Here is a 23,810-nt window from a genome sequence, read left to right as displayed (position 1 = left end):
ACATGGGAGGGGCTATAAATTGCGTAGGCAATAATTACCCCCTGTAGAGTATTATGTAGTGTGTTAACAATAAGCCACCTTTGATGTGCCGACAATGTGTATTTAATGAAATATGGGAGGGGGGTTAAATTGCCTAGGCAATAATTACCCCTGTTGAGTATTATGTAGTCTGTTAACAATAAGCCACCTTTGATGTGCCGACAATGTGTATTTAATGAAATATGGGAGGGGGTATAAATTGCCAAGGCAATAATTACCCCCCTGTTGAGTATTATGCAGTGTGTTAACAATAAGCCACCTTTGATGTACCGACAATGTGCATTTAATGAAATATGGAAGGGGGGTATAAATTGCCTAGGCAATAATTACCCCCTGTTTAGTATTATGCAGTGTGTTATTATTGAGCTACCTTTGATGTACCGACAACTAGTATTTAATGAAATATGGGAGGAGGGTATAAATTGCCTAGGCAATAATTACCCCCCTGTTGATTATTATGCAGTGTGTTATTATTAAGCTACATTTGATGTACCGACAATGTGTATTTAATGAAATATGGTAGGGAGGTATAAATTGCCTAGGCAATAATTACCCCCTGTGGAGTATTATGTAGTGTGTTAACAATAAGCCACCTTTAATGTGCCGACAATGTGTATTTAATGAAATATGGGAAGGGGGTATAAATTGCCTAGGCAATAATTACCCCCCTGTTGAGTATTATGTAGTGTGTTAACAATAAGCCACCTTTGATGTTCCGACAATGTGTATTTAATGAAATATGGGAGGGGGGTATAAATTGCCTAGGCAATAATTATCCCCCTGTTGAGTATTATGTAGTGTGTTAACAACAAGCCACCTTTGATGTGCCGACAATGTGTATTTAATGAAATATGGGAGGGGGTATAAATTGCCTAGGCAATAATTAACCCCCTGTTGAGTATTATGTAGTGTGTTAACAATAAGCCACCTTTGATTTGCCGACAATGTGTATTTAATGAAATATGGGAGGGGGGTATAAATTGCCTAGGCAATAATTACCCCCTGTAAAGTATTATGTAGTATATTAACAATAAGCCACCTTTGATTTACCGACAATGTATATTTAATGAAATATGGGAGGAGGGTATAAATTGCCTAGGCAATAATTACCGCCCTGTTGAGTAATATGCAGTGTATTAACAATAAGCCACCTTTGATGTACCGACAATGTGTGTTTAATAAAATATAGGAGGGAGGTATAAATTGCCTAGGCAATAATTACCCCCCTGTTGAGTATTATGCAGTGTGTTATTATTAAGCTTCCTTTGATGTACCGACAACTAGTATTTAATGAAATATGGGAGGGGGGTATAAATTGGCTAGGCAATAATTACCCCCTGTAGAGTATTGTGTAGTGTGTTAACAATAAGCCACATTTGAAGTGCCGACAATGTGTATTTAATGAAATATGGGAGGGGGTATAAATTGCCTAGGCAATAATTACCCCCCTGTTGAGTATTATGTAGTGTGTTAACAATAAGCCACATTTGAAGTGCCGACAATGTGTATTTAATGAAATATGGGAGGTGGGTATAAATTGCCTAAGCAATAATTACCCCCCTGTTGAGTATTATGTAGTGTGTTAACAACAAGCCACCTTCGATGTGCCGACAATGTGTATTTAATGAAATATGGTAGGGGGGTATAAATTGCCTAGGCAATAATTACCCCCCTGTAGAGTATTATGTAGTGTGTTAACAATAAGCCACCTTTGATGTGCCGACAATGTGTATTTATTGAAATATGGGAGGGGGTATAAATTGCCTAGGCAATAATTACCCCCCTGTTGAGTATTATGCAATGTGTTATTATTAAGCCTCCTTTGATGTACCGACAACTAGTATTTAATGAAATATGGGATGGGGGTATAAATTGCCTAGGCATTAATTACTCCCCTGTAGAGTATTATGTAGTGTGTTAACAATAAGCCACATTTGAAGTGCCGACAATGTGTATTTAATGAAATATGGGAGGGGGTATAAATTGCCTAAGCAAAAATTACCCCCTGTTGAGTATATTGCAGTGTGTTATTATTAAGCTTCCTTTGATGTACCGACAACTAGTATTTAATGAAATATGGGAGGGGGTATAAATTGCCTAGGCAATAATTACCCCCCTGTAGAGTATTATGTAGTGTGTTAACAATAAGCCACCTTTGATGTGCCGACAATGTGTATTTATTGAAATATGGGAGGGGGTATAAATTGCCTAGGCAATAATTACCCCCCTGTTGAGTATTATGCAATGTGTTATTATTAAGCCTCCTTTGATGTACCGACAACTAGTATTTAATGAAATATGGGATGGGGGTATAAATTGCCTAGGCATTAATTACTCCCCTGTAGAGTATTATGTAGTGTGTTAACAATAAGCCACATTTGAAGTGCCGACAATGTGTATTTAATGAAATATGGGAGGGGGTATAAATTGCCTAGGCAATAATTACCCCCCTGTTGAGTATTATGTAGTGTGTTAACAATAAGCCACATTTGAAGTGCCGACAATGTGTATTTAATGAAATATGGGAGGTGGGTATAAATTGCCTAAGCAATAATTACCCCCCTGTTGAGTATTATGTAGTGTGTTAACAACAAGCCACCTTCGATGTGCCGACAATGTGTATTTAATGAAATATGGTAGGGGGGTATAAATTGCCTAGGCAATAATTACCCCCCTGTAGAGTATTATGTAGTGTGTTAACAATAAGCCACCTTTGATGTGCCGACAATGTGTATTTATTGAAATATGGGAGGGGGTATAAATTGCCTAGGCAATAATTACCCCCCTGTTGAGTATTATGCAATGTGTTATTATTAAGCCTCCTTTGATGTACCGACAACTAGTATTTAATGAAATATGGGATGGGGGTATAAATTGCCTAGGCATTAATTACTCCCCTGTAGAGTATTATGTAGTGTGTTAACAATAAGCCACATTTGAAGTGCCGACAATGTGTATTTAATGAAATATGGGAGGGGGTATAAATTGCCTAGGCAATAATTACCCCCTGTAGAGTATTATGTAGTGTGTTAAAAATAAGACACCTTTGATGTGCCGACAACTAGTATTTAATGAAATATGGGAGGGGGTATAAATTGCCTAGGCAATAATTACCCCCTGTGGAGTATTATGTAGTGTGTTAACAATAAGCCACCTTTGATGTGCCGACAATGTGTATTTAATGAAATATGGTAGGGGGTATAAATTGCCTAGGCAAAAATTACCCCCTGTTGAGTATATTGCAGTGTGTTATTATTAAGCTTCCTTTGATGTACCGACAACTAGTATTTAATGAAATATGGGAGGGGGTATAAATTGCCTAGGCAATAATTACCCCTGTTGAGTATTATGCAGTGTGTTATTATTAAGCTACATTTGATGTACCGACAATGTGTATTTAATGAAATATGGGAGGGAGGTATAAATTGCCTAGGCAATAATTACCCCCTGTGGAGTATTATGTAGTGTGTTAACAATAAGCCACCTTTGATGTGCCGACAATGTGTATTTAATGAAATATGGGAGGGGGTATAAATTGCCTAGGCAATAATTACCCCCCTGTTGAGTATTATGTAGTGTGTTAACAATAAGCCACATTCGATGTGCCGACAATGTGTATTTAATGAAAAGTGGGAGGGGGGTATAAATTGCCTAGGCAATAATTACCCCCCCTGTTGAGTATTATGTAGTATATTAACAATAAGCCACCTTTGATGTACCGACAATGTATATTTAATGAAATATGATAGAGGGTATAAATTGCTTAGGAAATAATTACCCCCCTGTTGAGTATTATGCAGTGTATTAACAATAAGCCACCTTTGATGTACCGACAATGTGTGTTTAATGAAATGTAGGAGGAAGGTATAAATTGCCTAGGCAATAATTACCCCCCTGTTGAGTATTATGCAGTGTGTTATTATTAAGCTTCCTTTGATGTACCGACAACTAGTATTTAATGAAATATGGGAGGGGGGTATAAATTGCCTAGGCAATAATTACCCCCCTGTAGAGTATTATTTAGTGTGTTAACAATAAGCCACATTTGAAGTGCCGACAATGTGTATTTAATGAAATATGGGAGGGGGGTATAAATTGCCTAGGCAATAATTACCCCCCTGTTGAGTATTATGTAGTGTGTTAACAACAAGCCACCTTCGATGTGCCGACAATGTGTATTTAATGAAATATGGGAGGGGGGTATAAATTGCCTAGGCAATAATTACCCCCCTGTAGAGTATTATGTAGTGTGTTAACAATAAGCCACCTTTGATGTGCCGACAATGTGTATTTATTGAAATATGGGAGGGGGGTATAAATTGCCTAGGCAATAATTACCCCCCTGTTGAGTATTATGTAGTGTATTAACAATAAGCCACCTTTGATGTGCCGACAATGTGTATTTAATGAAATATGGGAGGGGGTATAAATTGCCTAGGCAATAATTATCCCCCGGTTGGGTGTTAACAATAAGCCACCTTTGATGTACCGACAATGTGTTTTTGTTTTGATATGAATGGGAGATATGAATTCCTTGGATGAGTATTATATTGTTTATCAAAAGAGACCGTCTTTTATTAGGAGGTACTTTTTGCCTAGGCATATTATACCGGGGGGTATTTATTTGCGGAGGTACGTTTTGCCGGTTACACCGGCAGCTACGATGCGAGTCTTTTGCAAGTGTTGCAAGATTATAAATTTGAAAAATATTATATCAAAAACAAAATCAGTAAAATAAGTTGATTGATCAATGTTGGAAAACGTCCACAGTGGATAAAAAAATGGTTTAATATTTTATGTATATAAATTAAATAGAGGAGCTATCAAGTAAGAAACTTCTTTGCCTGCTGGTAAATGAAACAAAAGAAAGAATGGGACTCACGCAATTTTTGTGCAGATGGTAACACTGCTCTGCCAAATATTGTCTGCGCGCGTGCGTAAAGATGTGTTGCCACGTTAGAAGAACTTGTAGCTGTCAAAAGAAAAAGTCGTGAAATCCTACCATATTTCGCCATGTACACAGTCTTGAAACGATCATAAAACATTTTTTTCCATCTTGCAAGGAATCGAACAGTGTGCAACTTTCTGGAACGTCTTGCTTGCTACCTGCTATCGCCCTCCCGCTGACATAAAGGAAAAACCAGTTTCGCCGCTTCCGAAACAACGGATTCTTTTGGACAGGGAGGTAAAGTGCACCAAAATACACGTTTTTAATGAGGAGGTTCACTCTTTGTCCACTAGAGTGTAGTGCTGTATGGGTGGTGATACCTTTCTTGCTTACAAGAAGTTGTAAAATCTAAACAGTAGATAGAAAGATTGGGTAGCAAAGTCTTTTTTTTTTAAGACAGCTACAAGATTCATGTAAAATGGAAACGTAACCTTAGTGTGAGTACATGGGTGTAGTGAAATTGAAACAATCGAGGGCGTTGAGTGCGAAATTAAAAACATGAATAAATCCGAATTATCATCTCAGACTACGAGCGTACAGGAAACCGAGAATCATTAGTTCACCACCGATACATGCAACGCGTTGTCAGCAATTACATCACAACATACAAACATCGGCAGTGGGTTAAAACTTGTAATACGCTAGCTGATACTTCCCATCCAACGCAGTACTGGAAAAGGTTCAATCAACTCAGCGGCAAACGTAGTATCACCACATATCCTATTCTTCTTCATAATCAACCGCTTCAAACTGATACCGACAAGGCAAATGCTTTCGCTACTTATCTGCAAGATATATTCACACCGCCTTTAACACATCCTTATCCTCGACATCCCGTCGATCGAATTGATTTTCAATCTCCACATCTTCAGCCCGCACTCAGTCACACATTAGGTCATAATCAAGAACTTACATCACCGATCACAGTCGATAACATTCTAACTGTCACCAAACGAAAGCGCAACAGTGCACCTGGCATGGACAATATCTCTTACCGGCATATTAAAGAGGCCCCTTACTGCGTCCTTCATTTCCTAGCTATACTGTTCACATTCATACTCCGCACAGGTTTCTTTCCTATCACATGGAAAATGTCCAAAACTTTAATGTTTCCGAAACCGCACAAACCTACCAATCTTGTATCTTCCTACCGCCCCATTCAGTTAACCAGTACACTCAGCAAAGTCTTCGAACGAATTCTCGTTATTCGCCTCCACCGTTACTGCACCGATCATCGCCTGTTGCCTCTTTATCAAGCCGGATTTCGCCCTCAATTCAGTATAAATGATCAGCTACTCCGCCTTGTCAACCATATTTACAATCAATTTCTCTCCACGAAACCTTCTTGTCTGGTTCTTTTCGACTTAGAGAAAGCTTTTGATACTGTTTGGCACCACGGCCTGGTCTACAAACTTACTAAATAAAATCTGCCTCTCACCTACATACGACTCATATTTAATTTTATCACTGGACGCATAGCCTACATCTCCATTAACAATGCATTATCTCATCCAGTCTTTTTACATTCAGGCGTTCCACAGGGATCTGCTTTATCTCCGCTTCTTTACCTTCTCTATGTGGCAGATATTCCACCACTTCCAGCAACTATCAGCACTTTTCAATACGTGGACGACACTGCATTTTTGGCACTTGGCAAAACCATACAGCACACCAACAAACATCTTCAGGAAGCTATCGATCTATTCACATCCTGGTGTTCCAAATGGCGACTTAAGATCAACGCCGACAAAACTCAAGCAATTGTTTTTGTGCCTCCTGGCAAACGCACTAGGGTCCACCGCAACCCAACACTGCTGAATGTTTACGTTCACGGAACAAGAATTCACACTTCCAACACAGCCAAATATCTAGGACTTCTCTTGGACAAACATCTCACCTGGAGACCTCATTTAAAATCTATTTTGTCCAAAGCTTATAACCGAATTAACCTACTCCGTCGCTTGACTGGCACCAATTGGGGTCTGAAAGCTTCTACAGTTCTCACTACGTATAAAGTCTTTCTCCGACCAGTACTGACTTACGGTTTCACAGCCTGGATACCTGCAGCACCTTTCTTTTATAAAAAACTACAAATATTAGAACGTCATGCCTTCAGAATCGCTTACCGTATATCCTTACCTAGCCCCACTGCCGATCTCTATAGTCGCATTACTTTTCCCACACTTCTTTCCCACATAGAACATCTTCGCTTAAAATATATCACTGATCGACTGACAATGAACCACCCTCTACTCATGGACACAGTATATACTGCAGCCGACTTCGTTACTCTCACACCATTACGACCCACCCCTCTATCGCTGCTTTTTACCCTTTATCGATACACTGTCCCTCCGAATCACCCCGACATTCCTCTTCTCGATGCATTTCATCTCGATATTCATTCACATTTCATCTTTCCATCACATCATCCACAGTAATCCTATTGTATTAACAGGGCACCAACTGTCTTACATCAATGCCCCGCGTTGCCCCGGGGCGAGAAGATAACCTCACTTGTTTTTCTAACCTCACCTATGTGTTGTGATGTGTATTGCACGTACTCATTACTTTCATACCATATAATAATTTCATACCTACCTATGCTAATGTTTATGATCACAAGATCATAAAATCCAAGGACAATTAAATGTTAATAAATAACTGAATAAATAAATAAACCAATATCACTTATCCCAACAAAAGTAGTCCATCTTCCATTTTCCCGATTACCTCTTCCCGAGTCGAGGGCGTAACCCTTGGGTGGGGCTAGCCTTGGGCTAGAAAAAAAAATCATCTCAGTATTATAGCAAACATGAGAAAGAAAAACCTCTTCAATCACGTATAGTAAGTTTTCATCAATGTGTACGCTCGACTTAGAGAAAAATAACACAAAACTGTTGAAGAAAAAATTGATGTGATTGTCGCCGGGTCGTTGCTGCTTTACTCACTACCAACGTAGAATTACAGTGCTTTTAAAAAATCGTAATTTTAATTTATTGTGTGGGAGGGTTTCTGCTCGTCCGAAATGAATACGCAAAATAGTGTTCATGCGTTCGGGTGTTAATTGTGAGGAATGCAAATAAATCACGTACGAACTTCCAATACATTTATTCCTATTGTCGTGTCTTAATGAATTATTAAAAACAAATAGGCCAAGAAGTATATTTTTCGTTAGCGGCAGGAAATGGACGAGAAATCACCGATCCGCGCAAATCAGCCGAGACCCAGAGCAGCTCCAGTCGAAACAACTGGTGGTTGAGAACCAACCAAGCAGACGGTGCAAACCAAAATACACTAGCAAAGGCTTCCCTGTGAAAAGGTTCACGCGCCAATATGTATAGTAATGCGCTTGTGATCCGGCTCTGAAATTAACATTGCGTTTAGTATAAGTATATTCTTCTAATACTTTTGATCAAATGTAAAGCCCACAAGAAGCTTTAAAAAGTCCGGTCAGTAAATTTCTTAAATTGAGAAACTCCCGCCCTAGCCATCGGGAAAATCCCGTCATTACTCTAAATGTAAAACAATAACGAAAAAAAAACTGTTATTGCTTTGCATGTAAAATTTTAAGGTCAACGTATCATAATCAGCACGCTAAAACTGAGGTATTAAATTACAAATTTAGTGCGTACATATCATTGAAAGTACAATCCAAGCTAATGTTGGAAGCTACGTAGGCAATCGATAAATTTTGTCAATTTATATCAGTATATTTAAGCAACCTTGGCTTCTTTATAAAACAACAGGCATTCAGGCATGCAGAAATATACAATTTAGTTTCGTTTCGTATGTTCAGGCTTAACATCCTTACGTAATACCGAGGTTATCAAGGAGAAGACTTTCGCTTAAAGTGACATCCGAACCGCTACTTTGTTTACGCATGAAAGAAGGGTTGTGGTTCGACCGAGAATTGAACATGGGACACCTTGATTAAAAGGTGAAAAGGAAATAAAACTAATGCAGATGGTTTGATATATGGAAACGTCACCATGAAGTTCACACGATTCGCATTTTACGTACCTTTTATTTTTTTTCGGTTTAAATCAGTTGTTTATTTAAAAAAAAGAAGAAAAACAGCTGGTGTAAACCAGCCAACCCTAAAAGTAAATACTTCTTTTAAAAAAATACTCAAATAAGTAACAAAATTCTATGTAGTATTTTTACTTCAAAATATTCTATACCCTCTTTTTGGAACAAAATAAAATTAAGATAAAACATAAGAAAAATACTTAGATTTATATGATACACTTAAAGGCTACACACCTAGAACTTTTGGTTTTTGTATATTCTTGAAATTCTACAGTTTTATATAAGCACCATCACGGTTTATTCAGTCCTCAAGTTTTCTGTATTTTTAACAAGAGGGATTCAACATATGAAGGGTGTGGGATAAGAACATGGTAACCCATAATTTTACTATTTTAAGAAATTAGAAATTTTCTGCTGCACAATCCATTTTGAAAGTCGGAAAGCTGATTTTTCACATAAGTCTATACATGAGGGATTAAACGAAGCGGTATGCGTTGCTGCCTACCTGATGCTGCGTAACTCAGCAATTGAAAATTTGTTAGTTACCATGTTCTTGGCTCACACCCTTCATATCATTATGGAACTCTCCCCACCCCACCAACACACACACACACAAAAAAAAAGGACTACGGAATATATTTAAGTTAAGATAAATACAACTGCACAACAAACATGATTGACTGGAGCTTTTGCGCTTCTATCGAGAAGTCCGGAATTCAACTCAGCATTCGACCATACTGACAAAACTTTTCTTCATTCCATCTATGAAGTAGAAATAGTGCGTGTACTGTGAGTTGGCTGACTTCATTTCTTATTGTTTTTAAATCGTTATTATTACTAATTAAAAGCAGTGACGGTTTTGCGAGGGTTAGGTGGGGCGGTCTTTCGGACTGAAGCCTGTTCCCCAAAATTACGGAATGTCTAAAACAAACGAAATATCTATTAGTTATGCCTTTACTCATAAACTTTAAGCTGCCGTCAAATAAAAATTACGAATGTTTAGAAAAACTAAACATTAGTAAGAAAATAACCCTCCCAAAATACTTTTCTAAATCCGTCACTGATTCTCAGTATAAAATGATCTTCAAGGTTGTATCCTGAAGATTATCGCTAAATATATAAACGAAATGAAATATAGTATTAGTTATGCCTGTACTCATAAACTTCAAGCTCCTCCCAAATAAAATTAGGAGATTTTAGAAAATGAAACAATCAGAGAAACCCGTCCCAAAGTACGTTTCTAAATCCGCTACTGATTATTTGTATAAATCAATATTCAAGGTTGTATCCGGAAAATTATTGCTAAATCGTTGCACAGCTACAGTATAACAGAAATGTGGAAGTACGGTTAGACGGATATATTGAAAAACGTACGCTTTGACGGATATATAGAAAAACGTAAGTTTAACTTCTGCGTTAGAAGCTAGAGTACTAAGCTCTTAGAAATGAAACAGACGACAAACTGAAATGATATCGAGAAGAAAAAATATCGATAACTCAAAAGTTAAAATAAAGTTAAATAGCCTCTAAAATTGCCCTCAAATACTACATTCTTCATGTTAGCTTTAATTCGTAAAACATGTGCTCCATCCATCTTGATGGTGAATTTTAGAGCGAAATATGGCATTTAGGTCATGGAATTCTTATCTAAGTATAGAATATACTATAAGAAAGCTATTTAGATAGAAAAATCATGAAAATGAAAAAAGCCAAAATTTCCAAAATTCTCGTTTTTTTCCCCAAAAAAGCCGGCTTTTTATGTGGAAAAAACCATCGATTCAAAAAAGCCGTCTTTTTTGCATCTCTACTTGGCATAGATAAAATTCAAGAGGACCACCAGAGATAATTCTTGAAAAGTTAAATTCCTTTTCGATTTGCGTATAAATACAGGATCTGGATGTACGGGATAAGAACTACAGTGCAAAAGCACAAATCAACCTGTGCTAGGTGGCGACTAAAAAGCACGAATGCTATCTAAATGAGTCAAGGTAGGGCAAAGCTAATGGACCCGAGCGGTAGCACGGGGATGCGTTCGAAGAGAACAGGCGCGTCAACGATGGTAGGTACACGCATAAGCTAGGATAGTGAAAAAGAAGTGGATTTTGGAAAATATACGAGTTTGAATAGCACTTGTCATGGCTTTGTACTAGTAACGTTCCACGTGTAAACATAAAATATACCTTCTGTACACTATGCAGAAATACACCGCCGGCGGAAAATAACATCTAACAGAGTCATTTTTCATATGCACTCACTTATTTTATCCACCGTAAAGCACTTGGAAAAATAAACACACTGCTCAACAAGACTGCACTTATTTAATAAAATATATAAATAAAATATCTTCCATATAAATCTTCCAAAATGTGGTGTGCCAAAGCTAAACCAGCACCAAAATTTCATTATGACACTAACAAGATGTCAGTATCATATAGTATGATTAACGAGTTATAACCGAGACTTATGATTACCTTTAAGCTTTTGTTTAATATTGTCCAAAGATTAGGCATATATTAATTGATAGACGACAGCATTGACCTAAACAAAACTACACACTTGATGGTAAATGTTCTGGCATAATATAAGATTACCATAATGCCAAAATTTTCGCATTGAATTTAAATTATGCCTTTGTTTTAAATATTTAAAAGAAAAATTTCAGATAATGTACAGAACTTCACTTAAACACATTTTCTGAAGGTTGTGCTTCTGAAACGGGATATCTCTCGACCCATTCTATTATAAACCTTTATATTGTATTTCATTTAACGCTAGAGTAATCTCGTCAGGAGGTAGCAGCTCTTTCTGGGAAATAAAGGTATCTTAACTTTTAGCATGTACACTTATTTTAGAAATTTTAATTGGGTCCAAGGTAAGCATCAAAATTTAAAAAAGTGAAAAATAATAGTAGGTAGGGTCGTCATCTGTTGATCGTCTTACTTTTTAAATGCATCAAATATACTCTTGGTCTATTCTGATTATCAATTTAAATAGAAAAATTAATATCATAAATCAGTGGCGTATTTAGGGGGGTGGCTTCCGGGCTTAAGTTCCCCCCCCCCCCGAAATCTTACTTAGTATAGTAAAGTAAATGAAATATCTTGCAGAATTTTCACATTTCCAGGCAAAGTTCCCCCCGAAAGTTAGCAATGCCCCTCCAGAAACAAAATCGTAAATACGCCACTGTCATAAATAAATAAATAAAGATAGAGAATGTAACAATAATATGTATGTGTTATAAAGGATAATGGTCCATTACGTAAAATATCTTATTTATTGATAGACAGACCTAAGCATTTATGCTGTAAAATGTTGTGGCCATATTTGTACATTTAGGCTGTTAAGATAAAATTATAAGTGAGACCGCCATCTTAGAAGGATGTGATTTCGCAATTACAGCTAATAAATGATAAGTATTAAAGAAATCCAGTGCCTTAACAGAATAAAGAAATAATTTAATTTCTTGGACTATTTATCACACAAAGTTTTGGTGCTAAAATAAAGCAAGTTTAATCGAATTGGGGCAGCAACAAATATTATTATTATTATTATTTTGCAAGAAACAAATAGAAAACTTGCAATTTCTTAAAAACTTCAGAAAATAATGTCAGCCGTGTGCACTTTTAGAAAAAGCATTATTATTATTATTATTATTATTATTATTATTATTATTATTATTATTATTATTATTATTATTATTATTATTATTATTATTATTATAGCCACAAAAAGCCGAATAATTTAGTCATTTTTTTTTTAAAAAAAAGGGGGTATGGAAAATGTACCCATGCACTAATTTGATAATTCTTTTTAATGAGTACTACCAGATCGCCCATTCTTCGCAAGGGAAGAATTTGTTTCTTTTTGGACAAAAAGGGCCATGGGGGCTGAATTTGGATTTAAACGGCACCAGAAGTGTCACTGTTCATCTCAGCGACCCCAAAAACTATGGATTTAGCACTAATATCAGTCATTTTCAAACATTTATATATATCAGTCCCTTTTCCAAGTTGTGAGGTTGAATTTGGATTTAAACGGCATCGGAAGTGTCACTGTTCATCTCAACGACTTCAGAAATTAGGGATTCGACACTAATATCGGTCATTTTCAATCTTTTTTTTTTAATATTTCCTCTCCGCGTTCTCCCCGAAGCTGCACCGTCAAAGTGAAATAATAAAAAACCATCCCAGGTCCGAACTTCATCTCTGTTGAAATTTTGATTGAGATCGGTCGGGTGGTTCAAGAGATATGAAATCACAAATAGGCCTATAATCACTTTCAATTTCATATATTAGATTGATAAAGCTTAATTGTATTAAAAGCATGTTGCTCAGTTCTAATATAATTGCTGCTTCCAATGAATGAAACATTTGAGAATAAAAATATACCGTATAACCTATTGTTTAATTGATTAACATGTGTTAGCGCAACTTTCGAGAAAATATATGTTACAATCTATTAATGAGAAGCTCTTTCAGACTTTTACGCAAATGAATCATATTTGTTAACGTCATTCCGAAAACACGTTCTATATGTAAAAGGTAATTTGTTTTAAAATTATATTTACACAGCATACATTTTCTATTTGCTTTATTTAGAACAGATTACATAAGATTACAGACACAAGAAAGAAAAGTAAGGCATTCTTTTGCATAATTACTATTCTATTACAAGATACTACCTCAATAATTAAGATACTGCATGAAATAACATCATTTAGCCTGAAAATGTTTGACAAAGTAAAACGTATGTTATAGTCAACTCTTTTTTTCTTAACTTTTGGTAACTTTAGGAGCGTTAAATGTTCTGTTAGGCACGCAGAAACTTCCAGCTTTACCTTCTGTTGCTATTATTACGGAAACGTAAAGAACTTCGAGTTGATCGAAATTTTTATAATTTCGAAGATCAAACTTCAACATTATTTTAATGGATAATAATGTCACCTTGGAAAAACCAAGGAACAGAAATAAGTTATTATTGGTATGGTTACATACTTGAAAAAGGACACAAGAAAACCCTAACAATTATATAACAAAAACATTTTGTTTTGTGCAAATGTGATAATTGTTTGGGTTTTCTGGTATCCTTCTTCAAGTATGTAACCATACCAATAATAACTTATTTCTGTTCCTTGGTTTTTCCAAGGTGACATTATTATCCATTAAAATAATGTTGAAGTTTGATCTTCGAAATTATAAAAATTTCGATCAACTCGAAGTTCTTTACGTTTCCGTAATACTATATTAATTGTTGCATAACAAGAAGTCGTAAACCTGATTTAAACGCATGGAAAAAAACTTGAACAATGTATCTTTTACTATTTAATCTAATTTAAACAGAAAATTTCAGGCAAAATGACAAACATGCTTTTCCATTTTTTTTTCTTTTTTTTTCTTTTTTTTTTCTTAAAGGGCGTTCAGTAGTCCTACTAGCCACATAGAAATTTGCAAATTTACCTTCTCCCGTTTCATGATCCGTTCCATAGCAGTAAGTTGTAGATCTGATATACACGCTGCTGCAAACAACTTTGTATCATTTATAATAGGACTTAATCAGAAATTTTCAGGTAACATAACAAATATGCCTTTTTTTTTAAAAAAAAAAAAAAAAAGCAGCATGTAAAATAGGAATCAATCGGTGTTAAGCGTTTATTTCCGTTTGATTGGCGATGGTTATATTCCTAGCGTTGATTAAGCCTGCCTTACACATGACTAATTTCTGGCATACAGGACGGTTGCTGTGGTTTATGGCATAATTAAATATTTCTGGCACCAGTTTCATCCTAAAACAAGGAAGAGAAAAAATGAGAGGCACTATTAATAGTGACAAAATAAAATTTGCAAGCAAGAAAAAAATTACTAAAAACGTGTATTATTGAAGTGTAAAAGAGTGTCATAATCAATAGAGGACCTGTTTTTTTTATATTATTATTATTAATCTTTCTAATGCATTTCGTTTCTTGCTTTTCTTTTCTAAGCTATTTTACAGACTCATGGATACTTTGGATTATCCGATTTTTACTATTAGACGTATTAACGAATTAATAATATGTTGGTCATTTACAGTGGCTAATATAGGGCCCTAGTTTTTTTTACCTATAAAAATAAATAAACTATTCTGTATATATTTTTGAAAGTTTACAGTAAGCCTTGCCTTTTATTCTTTATTAGAAAATTCTTGAAACATTAGATCAGGGACGTACGCAGGAATTTATTTCGGGAGGGGTTTAAAGCGTTTTTGGGGATCCAAATACAATTTGAGGCTAAATTATATGAAAATTTCTAAAATTGCCCCTAAAAGTAGACTACATTTACAAAAAAGTCGGGATTTCGGGGGTAGTCCGAACTCCCAGGACCCACCCCCTGCGTACGCCCCTGCATTAGATACAGTTTCAATTGCAGTTTTGATATATATGATATATCAAAAATCTCAATATTGTGATATCTCAATGAAATTTGGTGTATAAATCGATAATATTAAATTATATATTTTCGCCAAATCTGAAGCCGGTTGCCGTTCAGCGGTGGTTAACTTGTATCAAAAATTTTAAGTGATTTTTTTATATAGATATATGATAAATATTGTGATATGTCAATGAAACTTTGTGGATATACTGGTGATATTAACTGATATATTTTCGCCAAATTTGAAGTTGATGGTCGTCGTAATTTCGGGGCTGACCAAGAAAAATTTTTGGTCAGTAAATTAGACAATCCCGTTATAATGTAATGTAATGAAATCTTTAAGTTTTACGTCCCACGGTTATGCCGGCTAAGCTAAAGGAGATGGTAATGATGAGAAATGAATAAAGTGGGAGGAAACGGGAGAACCCCGAGGAAACCCACGCATACGGTGTTTGTCCAGCAAAAGGTCAACTTGGCTCGAACCAGGGACTCCACGTATCAGCGGTGAACGCTCTACCACTGAGCCACCGCGGTCCCCTTCCCGTTATAATGTTTCAAATTTGGATGAGTCCTCTGCAGCCTCCGAACTAGGGCACTGCTGGTTTTACTCATGCGCCTACCTGCAGAAACTGTAATCGGTCGTATATCTGAAAGTTGATTTATTCACTATAGTGTGTACGCTTAACTTTTTTTTTTTTTTTTTTTTTACCGTTTCTGCGGAACAAATATTGAAACCAGGTGTATTTGAATCAACAAATTAGGTCTTAATAGGTAGATAAAGCTGCAGGTCGCATGCTCTTAAGAATTCAGAATCCATTCTAAAATGAAACATTTCTTGCAACTTCTAAAACATTTTTGTTATAAGGAAATTAATATTCTACCAATCCGTATACAATAGAGCAGAGATGGAGTGAGTCGGTAGGTCGGTGGGTCAGTGAGTCAACTTTTCTGAGTGGGTCAGTGGGTCGTGGATCAACAGTATGTGACCCACTGCGACCCACCACCCACCATGACCCACTGTGACCCACCACCTACCGTGATCTCGTGTGACCCACCACTTACCATTACCCACTGTGACCCACCGACTGACTCACTCTGACCTACCGATCCACTCTGCTCACTGCATTGTAGACAGCATCTTCTGAACACTGGTGAATTTGTCAACGTTTTTCTGTCCATGGGTCCATTTCCCATGTCCCATTTCCCGGAAGGCCTCCATTTCCCTTCCTTTTTCATTTGTTTCCGTTTACTTACCTGACAAGGAACGTATGCGAACCGTGACAGCTAAATATTTATGAAAATTGCTACCCTGACTAATTGTGGATTGCTAATTATCGTGGTGATAGTCACTGGGTGAGGAAGTGCCTTGTTTACTTGCTACGTAAAATACATATATCAAGTAGTGACCGGGTGAGACTGTGCCAAGTTATACCCCCCCCCCCAAAAAAAAAACAGATAAAGCCAGAAAATGAAAAATGTATGCAGGTAAAGCGATAACTACAGAAGCGGAACGCGTGACGCGAACACGGCAGTAGTGTCACACGAACAGTGTTGCCATCCCAATACAAATTTATGTTTTTTCAGATAGAACGTATACCATTTTATGGCGTTAAAACAATTGGCATAAAACTGAAAAAAAAACAAGCAAAAGGTGAACTATCATTGTTGCCAAATAAGGAAGATATGGTGCTCTAAAGTTGAAAAATTATGGGGTCCGTACAGAGAAATGCACAATGTACAACAAGAAGAAGACTGCAGAAGGACTAAATGTACAGTAGAGATTAAACTACAGCATGCACAGCATTCAGTGACTAACGGGCTTGATACAGGATTCACCCAAAAATGGCACATAGTAGTGTTGCCGTAGAGAGAAGTTTCATGAGACATTATGTGGAAATGTGAACAACAACTCCAGCAGCAGCGCATTAATTCCAATGGCGTTTGTGTGGTATCGATATCTCGAACCGTTACCGAGAACTATAAAACATACTGTCTTTGCGTTGCAACAATGTATAAAATCCTGCATGCCATCCAAACCACAGAAACGAGAGCGTAGCGCCTGAAAAGAATACAGAAAAGCAGTGGCACGAAAGGTAACAAATCTGTAACAAGAAAGTATGTCAGTATCGATTCGCAAACATTAATGAACTGTGATAAGTGTCAGTCAAGAGCATAGAAAACGTATTGTTAGCATGTGAGACAACGATGATGAAGTTAAAACACACTACATTCAGGTTACCAGTAATATACACGTGCAAAATATTTTAATATAATACACCAATATATACAACAGAAAAAACACAGTGATAACATGGCAAAATACGTATCATTTCTCGCCAAAGCTGCACACTCGACATGACGTATCCAGCCCGTTAGTCACTGGATAATGTGCATGCTGTGATTACTCCCTACTGTACATTTGGTCCTTCTGTAGTCTTGTTGTTGTTATAGATTTGTTCGTTTCATTGTACGGACCCCAAAAATTTCTCAAATTCAGAGCCTCATATCTCCCATATTTGGCAACACTGATAACTCACTTTTTGCTTATTTTATTTCACGTTTTAAGCCAATTGTTTTAATCCTATAAAATGATGCAGATTCTATTTGAAAAGCTATAAGTTTTATTAGAATGGCAACACTGTTTGCGTGACACTACTGGCGGGTTCTTGGTCGCGTGTCCCCCTCCGGTTGGGTTCAGCTTACCTGCATACCTTTTTTTTTCTGTGTTTTCCGGCGTTTTGGGGGTATTAGTCGGCACAGCCTCACCCGGTCACTGTTTGGTATAAGTATTATATGTAGGGGTAAACAAGGCATTTTCGCACCGAATGACTATCACCACTATAATTAGCGATTCTCGATTAGTCAGGGTGCCAATTTTCATAAATATCTAGCTGTCACGTTTCGCATACGTCCCTTGTGTGATGAGTATATCTAAGTGGAAAAAGTACTTCAGGATGTTCCTAATACTGACGTATATATTTCTAGCAGTGATTCACTTGCCCACAATAGTGACGCATATACTCACAACAGTGACACGCATGCTCATAGCAATTATGAAAATATTCTTAACAGTGACACCCATACTCCTAACAGTGACATGCATATTTATAAGTGACGCATACATTTCCAGCAGTGATAAACATGCTCATAACGATGACGCATATATTCCTAACAATGGGACACGAACTCCTAAGAGTTACACAAATGCTCATAACAATGACACACATGTCATAACAGTGACACATCTACTCCTAACAAAAACACGCATGTTCATAATAGGGAAGCACATATTTCCAGTAGTGATACACATATTCGTAACAGTAACGCACATACTCCAAACAGTGACACACATGATCATAGCAATGACGAAAATATTTTTTAACAGTGACACACATACTTGTAATAGTGCCAGACAAGCTACTTGTAAAGAATTTAAAATTAACCTCATGAGACAGATATATTTTTTAAACCTATACTAAATACAAAATATACATACATCAAGTCTACGTTAGCTTTGATCGTTGCAAACAAACAAACAAGGACCAGACAGCTGAATACAATATTAAACATTGTAGTAAGGAAAAACTTCCATCCATGGCCCAATCTATATCGACACAGCATTTGATAGATCATGATAATACAAATGATATCCATCAGGCACATCGGAATAGTAACCATCAGTATAAAAATGAGTCCAATCTCCACACCCATAATCCTATTCTTGAAATATATTCCATCAAATCTGAAAATAATTGATATGTAATTAACATGTGAAGCTTATATATGTGATAACTATTAACTTACGCAATTTGCTTAAGCTTCTATGATGTGCATACACTAAAACAAAACAGTTATCTCTCTATTTTTAGGTTAAACGAAGATTATGTACACTCATGTCCAAAATTATTGTTGCATGTCAACAAATATGTTGTTGTAGGAATATAATTTGATAACGAATTCGCCCAGTATTTCTTATAATGTTAGTATGTGCATAATCGGCAAATACATGTATGTGGCAAATTTCATGTTAAAAGAGCAGTAAATAAGAACAATAAAACGAAAATAAAACTTTCTTGTCCATTTAGCAATATTTTGTTTTACTCAGTCTAATTTTCGTATTTATAATTTTTTCTCTGTGAAATTTACCACAAATATACATTTCCCGATTATACCTGTACACATACTATCAGTATTAAAAGTACCCTGCAAAATTATTATCAAATTATATTCTTACAAGAAGACAGTTATCGATATGTGACAATCATTTTGGACATGAGTGTACATAGCTAGTGTTAATTTAACTAAAAATACTCAATTATCATTTGGTGGCTTACCATTAATCTTCGTCAGATACTTTTATATATATATATAAACTGTGTATCTTAATTTTAATAGTAAAATATGCTTCCTTTCTCAGTCTTTCTTCTCAATAATACGCTAATGTTCAGATGCTAATGAATTCGCTTTTCTTTCTTTTCGCAACACTGAAACATCATGATACAAAATGGTTTTCTGAATGCCAAAAAACACCATATAGGGATGCGCACGAGACAAGATTTGTGACTGTCTCGTCTTGAAAATGTGCTGTAAAAGTGATGTCTCGACTCGAAAAATGTATATTTTTCTATTGGAAGAGCCGTGTCTCGACTCGAATTTTGTCAGGAAAATCCTGTCTCGACTCGTCTCGTGCGCATCCCTAAAACCATACCATATCGCATACAAATTGAGACTACGTGCGCGACAACCAAGTGCCCTTTTCGACCATAATTAATCATCGGCCGATGGTACGTTCAAGCCCAATTTGGTAGACAAGTGTTAGACGTATACAGTGTGTTGAAGTGTAGACTAGAAATGAAAAGTTTTTTTTTTTTTTTTTTTAGTTTAACGTGCCACAATTATTCCCTTTAGGCTAACGGAGACAATGATTAAAGCAAGCAATTGGCGACGATGAAGCTGATTAATGGTGAAAACATTGGTGAAATGAGAAAGTGAGTGGAGAAAACCCACGAACACGATGTTGTCCACCACAAATTTACTTATCCGGGGATCGAACCAGATATCCCACACATCAGAGATAATGCTCTACCACTGAGCCCTCGTTCCCCCCCCCCCCCAGTGTAGAGTAGAGTGTTTCGTCTGATAAGTATACATCAAATACGTGCATAAGAAGCATAGAGGATAACACAAAGAAGTCATTTGGATATTACGTGTGGTTGTATCATCGGAAAGCTAGAAATGGCAGCTGTGGGCAGTAGCGGATTTAAAGGGGGGCTTTGGGGCTGAAACCCCTTCCCCCCAAAAAATAATATCAGAGCAAGAAGAATTTGAAGTCATTCACACTAAAAATGCTGAGCATTTTGTTGAAATAATAAATAAGTTTTCATCTGAATTATGGAAATTGATGATCGAGACTTCCTCTTCTGTTTGTCTTTAGACATTAACTGCTGATCTTTTCAATTACGAATGCCGATGCCCTTAACAGCCAAATCGCGAACTAAGTTGTAAACAGACAACCACAGAAGAGAACTTTTATTTGGTGATTCTAACTGAAGAACTTTTGTACTAATGTCTCGAAGTACATTGGGTGATTCTGCGGATTTTCGTTCTGTACTAAAATGGCCGTATTACAGTAAGACCTTTAATAAGGTCGAAGAGGTTGCTATTTCCCATGACGTCGATATCACATCATTTCCTAGGACCATAAAACGCCAAACTCACCGCTCAAATGTAGAAGCACATACCCCACATGAATATTTCAACATAAATGTGTGTATTTTATATATATATATATATATATATATATCACCTCATAAGTGAACTGACCTCAAGATTTGCTTTAACAAACTCAAAAGTGATGCCTTTGTTTAGTTTGATTCCAGCATTTACGACACGATTGCATGAAGTCATCGTCGTAAAATCTTCCTTCTGCAGAAAGAAATTTTTCTACTTTAAAATTGGTAAAATCCTATCTGAGAACAATGATGGGTCATGGCAGATTTAGTAGGTTAGCCCTAATAAATATTGGCAAAGATATTACAATTGATGTGTCTGAAGTAGTAGAACTCTTCGCCCAGAAACATTCTAGAAGATTGCAATTTCTGTATGACTGAAGCAAAGATATATATATATATATATATATATATATATATATATATATATATATATATATATATATATATATATATATATATATATATATATATTGTATTTTTTAGTTGTGTTTTGAGGTGAAGTTTGTGATATGTATTCTTTATTACAAAGTATTTTATGTACTGTATGTCCCGAAGATTTCTTTTTAATCCAAGCTCATTAAGAATACAGAAAAATATTACAATGATACATTGAACAATGTAACAATATTAACAAAATAAACTTTTTAAATAGATGAGGTAGAACATCAGGTAATGCCACTTCTTTGGTTTCATGAATTAGCCTATTTTAAAATATATGCAAGTGTATTATACATTGCAATCAAATTTAAGCACCAAAAATAAGTTCCATTACTTTTGTAAATTATTTTGTTCCACCCCCCCCCCCAAAAAAAAACAATTTGTGTATCCGCCACTGGCTGTGCGTACAGAGCTGAATGTGGCTTGTACTGTGATTTCGCGCCTGTGGGCAAGATTACAGGAGGGCGAAAGTATTCGAAAATATATAGAGCAGGTCACCACGTACAACAGCTTGGCGTAAGGACCACTGACTGGCATCAAATGCCCAACGACATTTAACCAGAACTGCACCTGCATTAACTCGAGATCCTGAAGCAGCCTCTCACATTAGTTCAGCTCGTTTTTTACGTTTAAAAGACAATTTACTAAATAGGATTCAAAAACATCCCGAATTTGGCATACTTCAACTACTTTGTATTCCCAAATCAATTGCCAATGAATGGTTTGAACGAATACATGAAAAACTCACGGCGCCACATTTTGACTTCACATAAAAATGACGCACCGTTTCAAAAAAAATACTACAAGTCCAACATGAAATCCTTTTTGACACAAAAAGCGAGATATGTTCAGATTGTCAGAAGCTTAAAAACTCTCGGAGAAAACACTAGCCTAGTTACTACACTACAAAGTGGAAATTATTTCGCACTCTTGGCAATTTGACGCCGTTGGACCATTTCCATAACTGGATGGCAAAATTAAGCATATTTTAGTGGTTGTAGAAGTAGCAACAAGATATCACGAAGATTGTAAGTTCGATTACTGCAGATAATGCTGAAAAATCCTTAGAATAAGAAATTATCTTACGTTTTGGAGCCTTTCAAAACCTTCGCATCGATGAACATCCCTGTCATAAAGTATCTTCAGAACATTAAACGAAAAATATAATTTCACATATAAATATTCACTGGTCTTCAAACATAATATCGGCCTAGTAGAAGTAATAAACAAAACCAGGTCCGTAACTTGTGGGGGGGGAGCGGCAACTGTCCCCCAGGGAAGCTCCTCACCGTTCGAGGGGGACCTATTTTAAGACAAAATTTTCTTACTCCATATACGATACGAACATGAAACTATAAATGAAGCATCAAACAGATTCACTACATTACATAAACATCAGCACAAGCATCACAGAACAGCACAAACAGAAGCATCAAACAGCACACAAAAGGTTAATAAAACAAAAATGAGTCGTAGGCCCATTTCAGTAAAAAAAATGTCTACCATTAGAGGCCCTAGAAATAATTTATTCGTATGGCTTTGAGATTTGTCAATATTGTCCCCTTAATTAATTTGTCATGTATGAAACGGGCCCAGAGGCGTACTAACGGCCCCGCAGACCTTACCGTGCGGGAGGGCCCACAGACTCCGGGGGGCTCAAAAAGAGTAAGAAAAAGATGGAAAAAGGGGGGCCAAAGAATTAGAAAAACAACTTTTTCTAGGGGACCCAAATACGCGTATTAATGCTTGCTCCTCCAGGAAGAAAAAAATCTAAGTTACGGCGCTGAACAAAACCATCCCAAATTCTTTGAAATTATTCGTCCAGGAACATCAAACAGACTGGCAACAATGGCTACCACATTTAACATTCACAACAAATACACATGTGTAAACGCGAACTAAGCACTCAGCTTGTTTTTAACTTTTTGGGTTTGAACCCAGGATGCCAACTTCGAACGTTCCTTCAAGCACAAATAGAGATAGAATCTGTAACAAAAATTAAGTACATTGTAAAGACGAATCTTAAAAAGACTTTCGACTACAGTTGAAAAATTACTACAAGAGTCATAAACTAACGACATGTTTAGGTCAGAGAATTCATGTCTTCTTCCCGTTCAGGAAAAAAAGATCAAGGAGAAGTATTTTCTAAATCTTTTCTTGGTTCAGTGAAGATCATTTGTAAACTGATCCTAACCTATACAAGGTCGAATTACCAGA

General features: G+C 36.3%; 1 protein-coding gene across 3 annotated transcripts in view; it reads right to left on the bottom strand.

The window, feature by feature from the left end:
• Window positions 1-13,598: 13,598 nt before the first annotated feature.
• LOC145671017 (uncharacterized) overlaps window positions 13,599-23,810 on the bottom strand; it is a 33,463-nt gene continuing 23,251 nt past the window's right edge. For all 3 annotated transcript variants that reach the window (XM_081739673.1, XM_081739672.1, XM_081739674.1), the window contains 2 exons: window positions 18,920-19,165; window positions 13,599-14,801 (listed from right to left, as the gene is read on the bottom strand). In XM_081739673.1, coding sequence (XP_081595799.1) covers window positions 14,660-14,801; window positions 18,920-19,165 — 388 coding nt within the window. In that variant the 3' untranslated portion in view covers window positions 13,599-14,659. The remainder of the gene's footprint in view (window positions 14,802-18,919; window positions 19,166-23,810) is intronic.

The sequence above is a fragment of the Thermobia domestica genome, chromosome 15 (genome assembly GCF_964235325.1).
Source record: "Thermobia domestica chromosome 15, izTheDome1.hap1.1, whole genome shotgun sequence".
NCBI classification, from domain to species: Eukaryota; Metazoa; Arthropoda; class Insecta; order Zygentoma; family Lepismatidae; genus Thermobia; species Thermobia domestica.
This window is presented reverse-complemented; position numbering and strand designations above follow the sequence as displayed.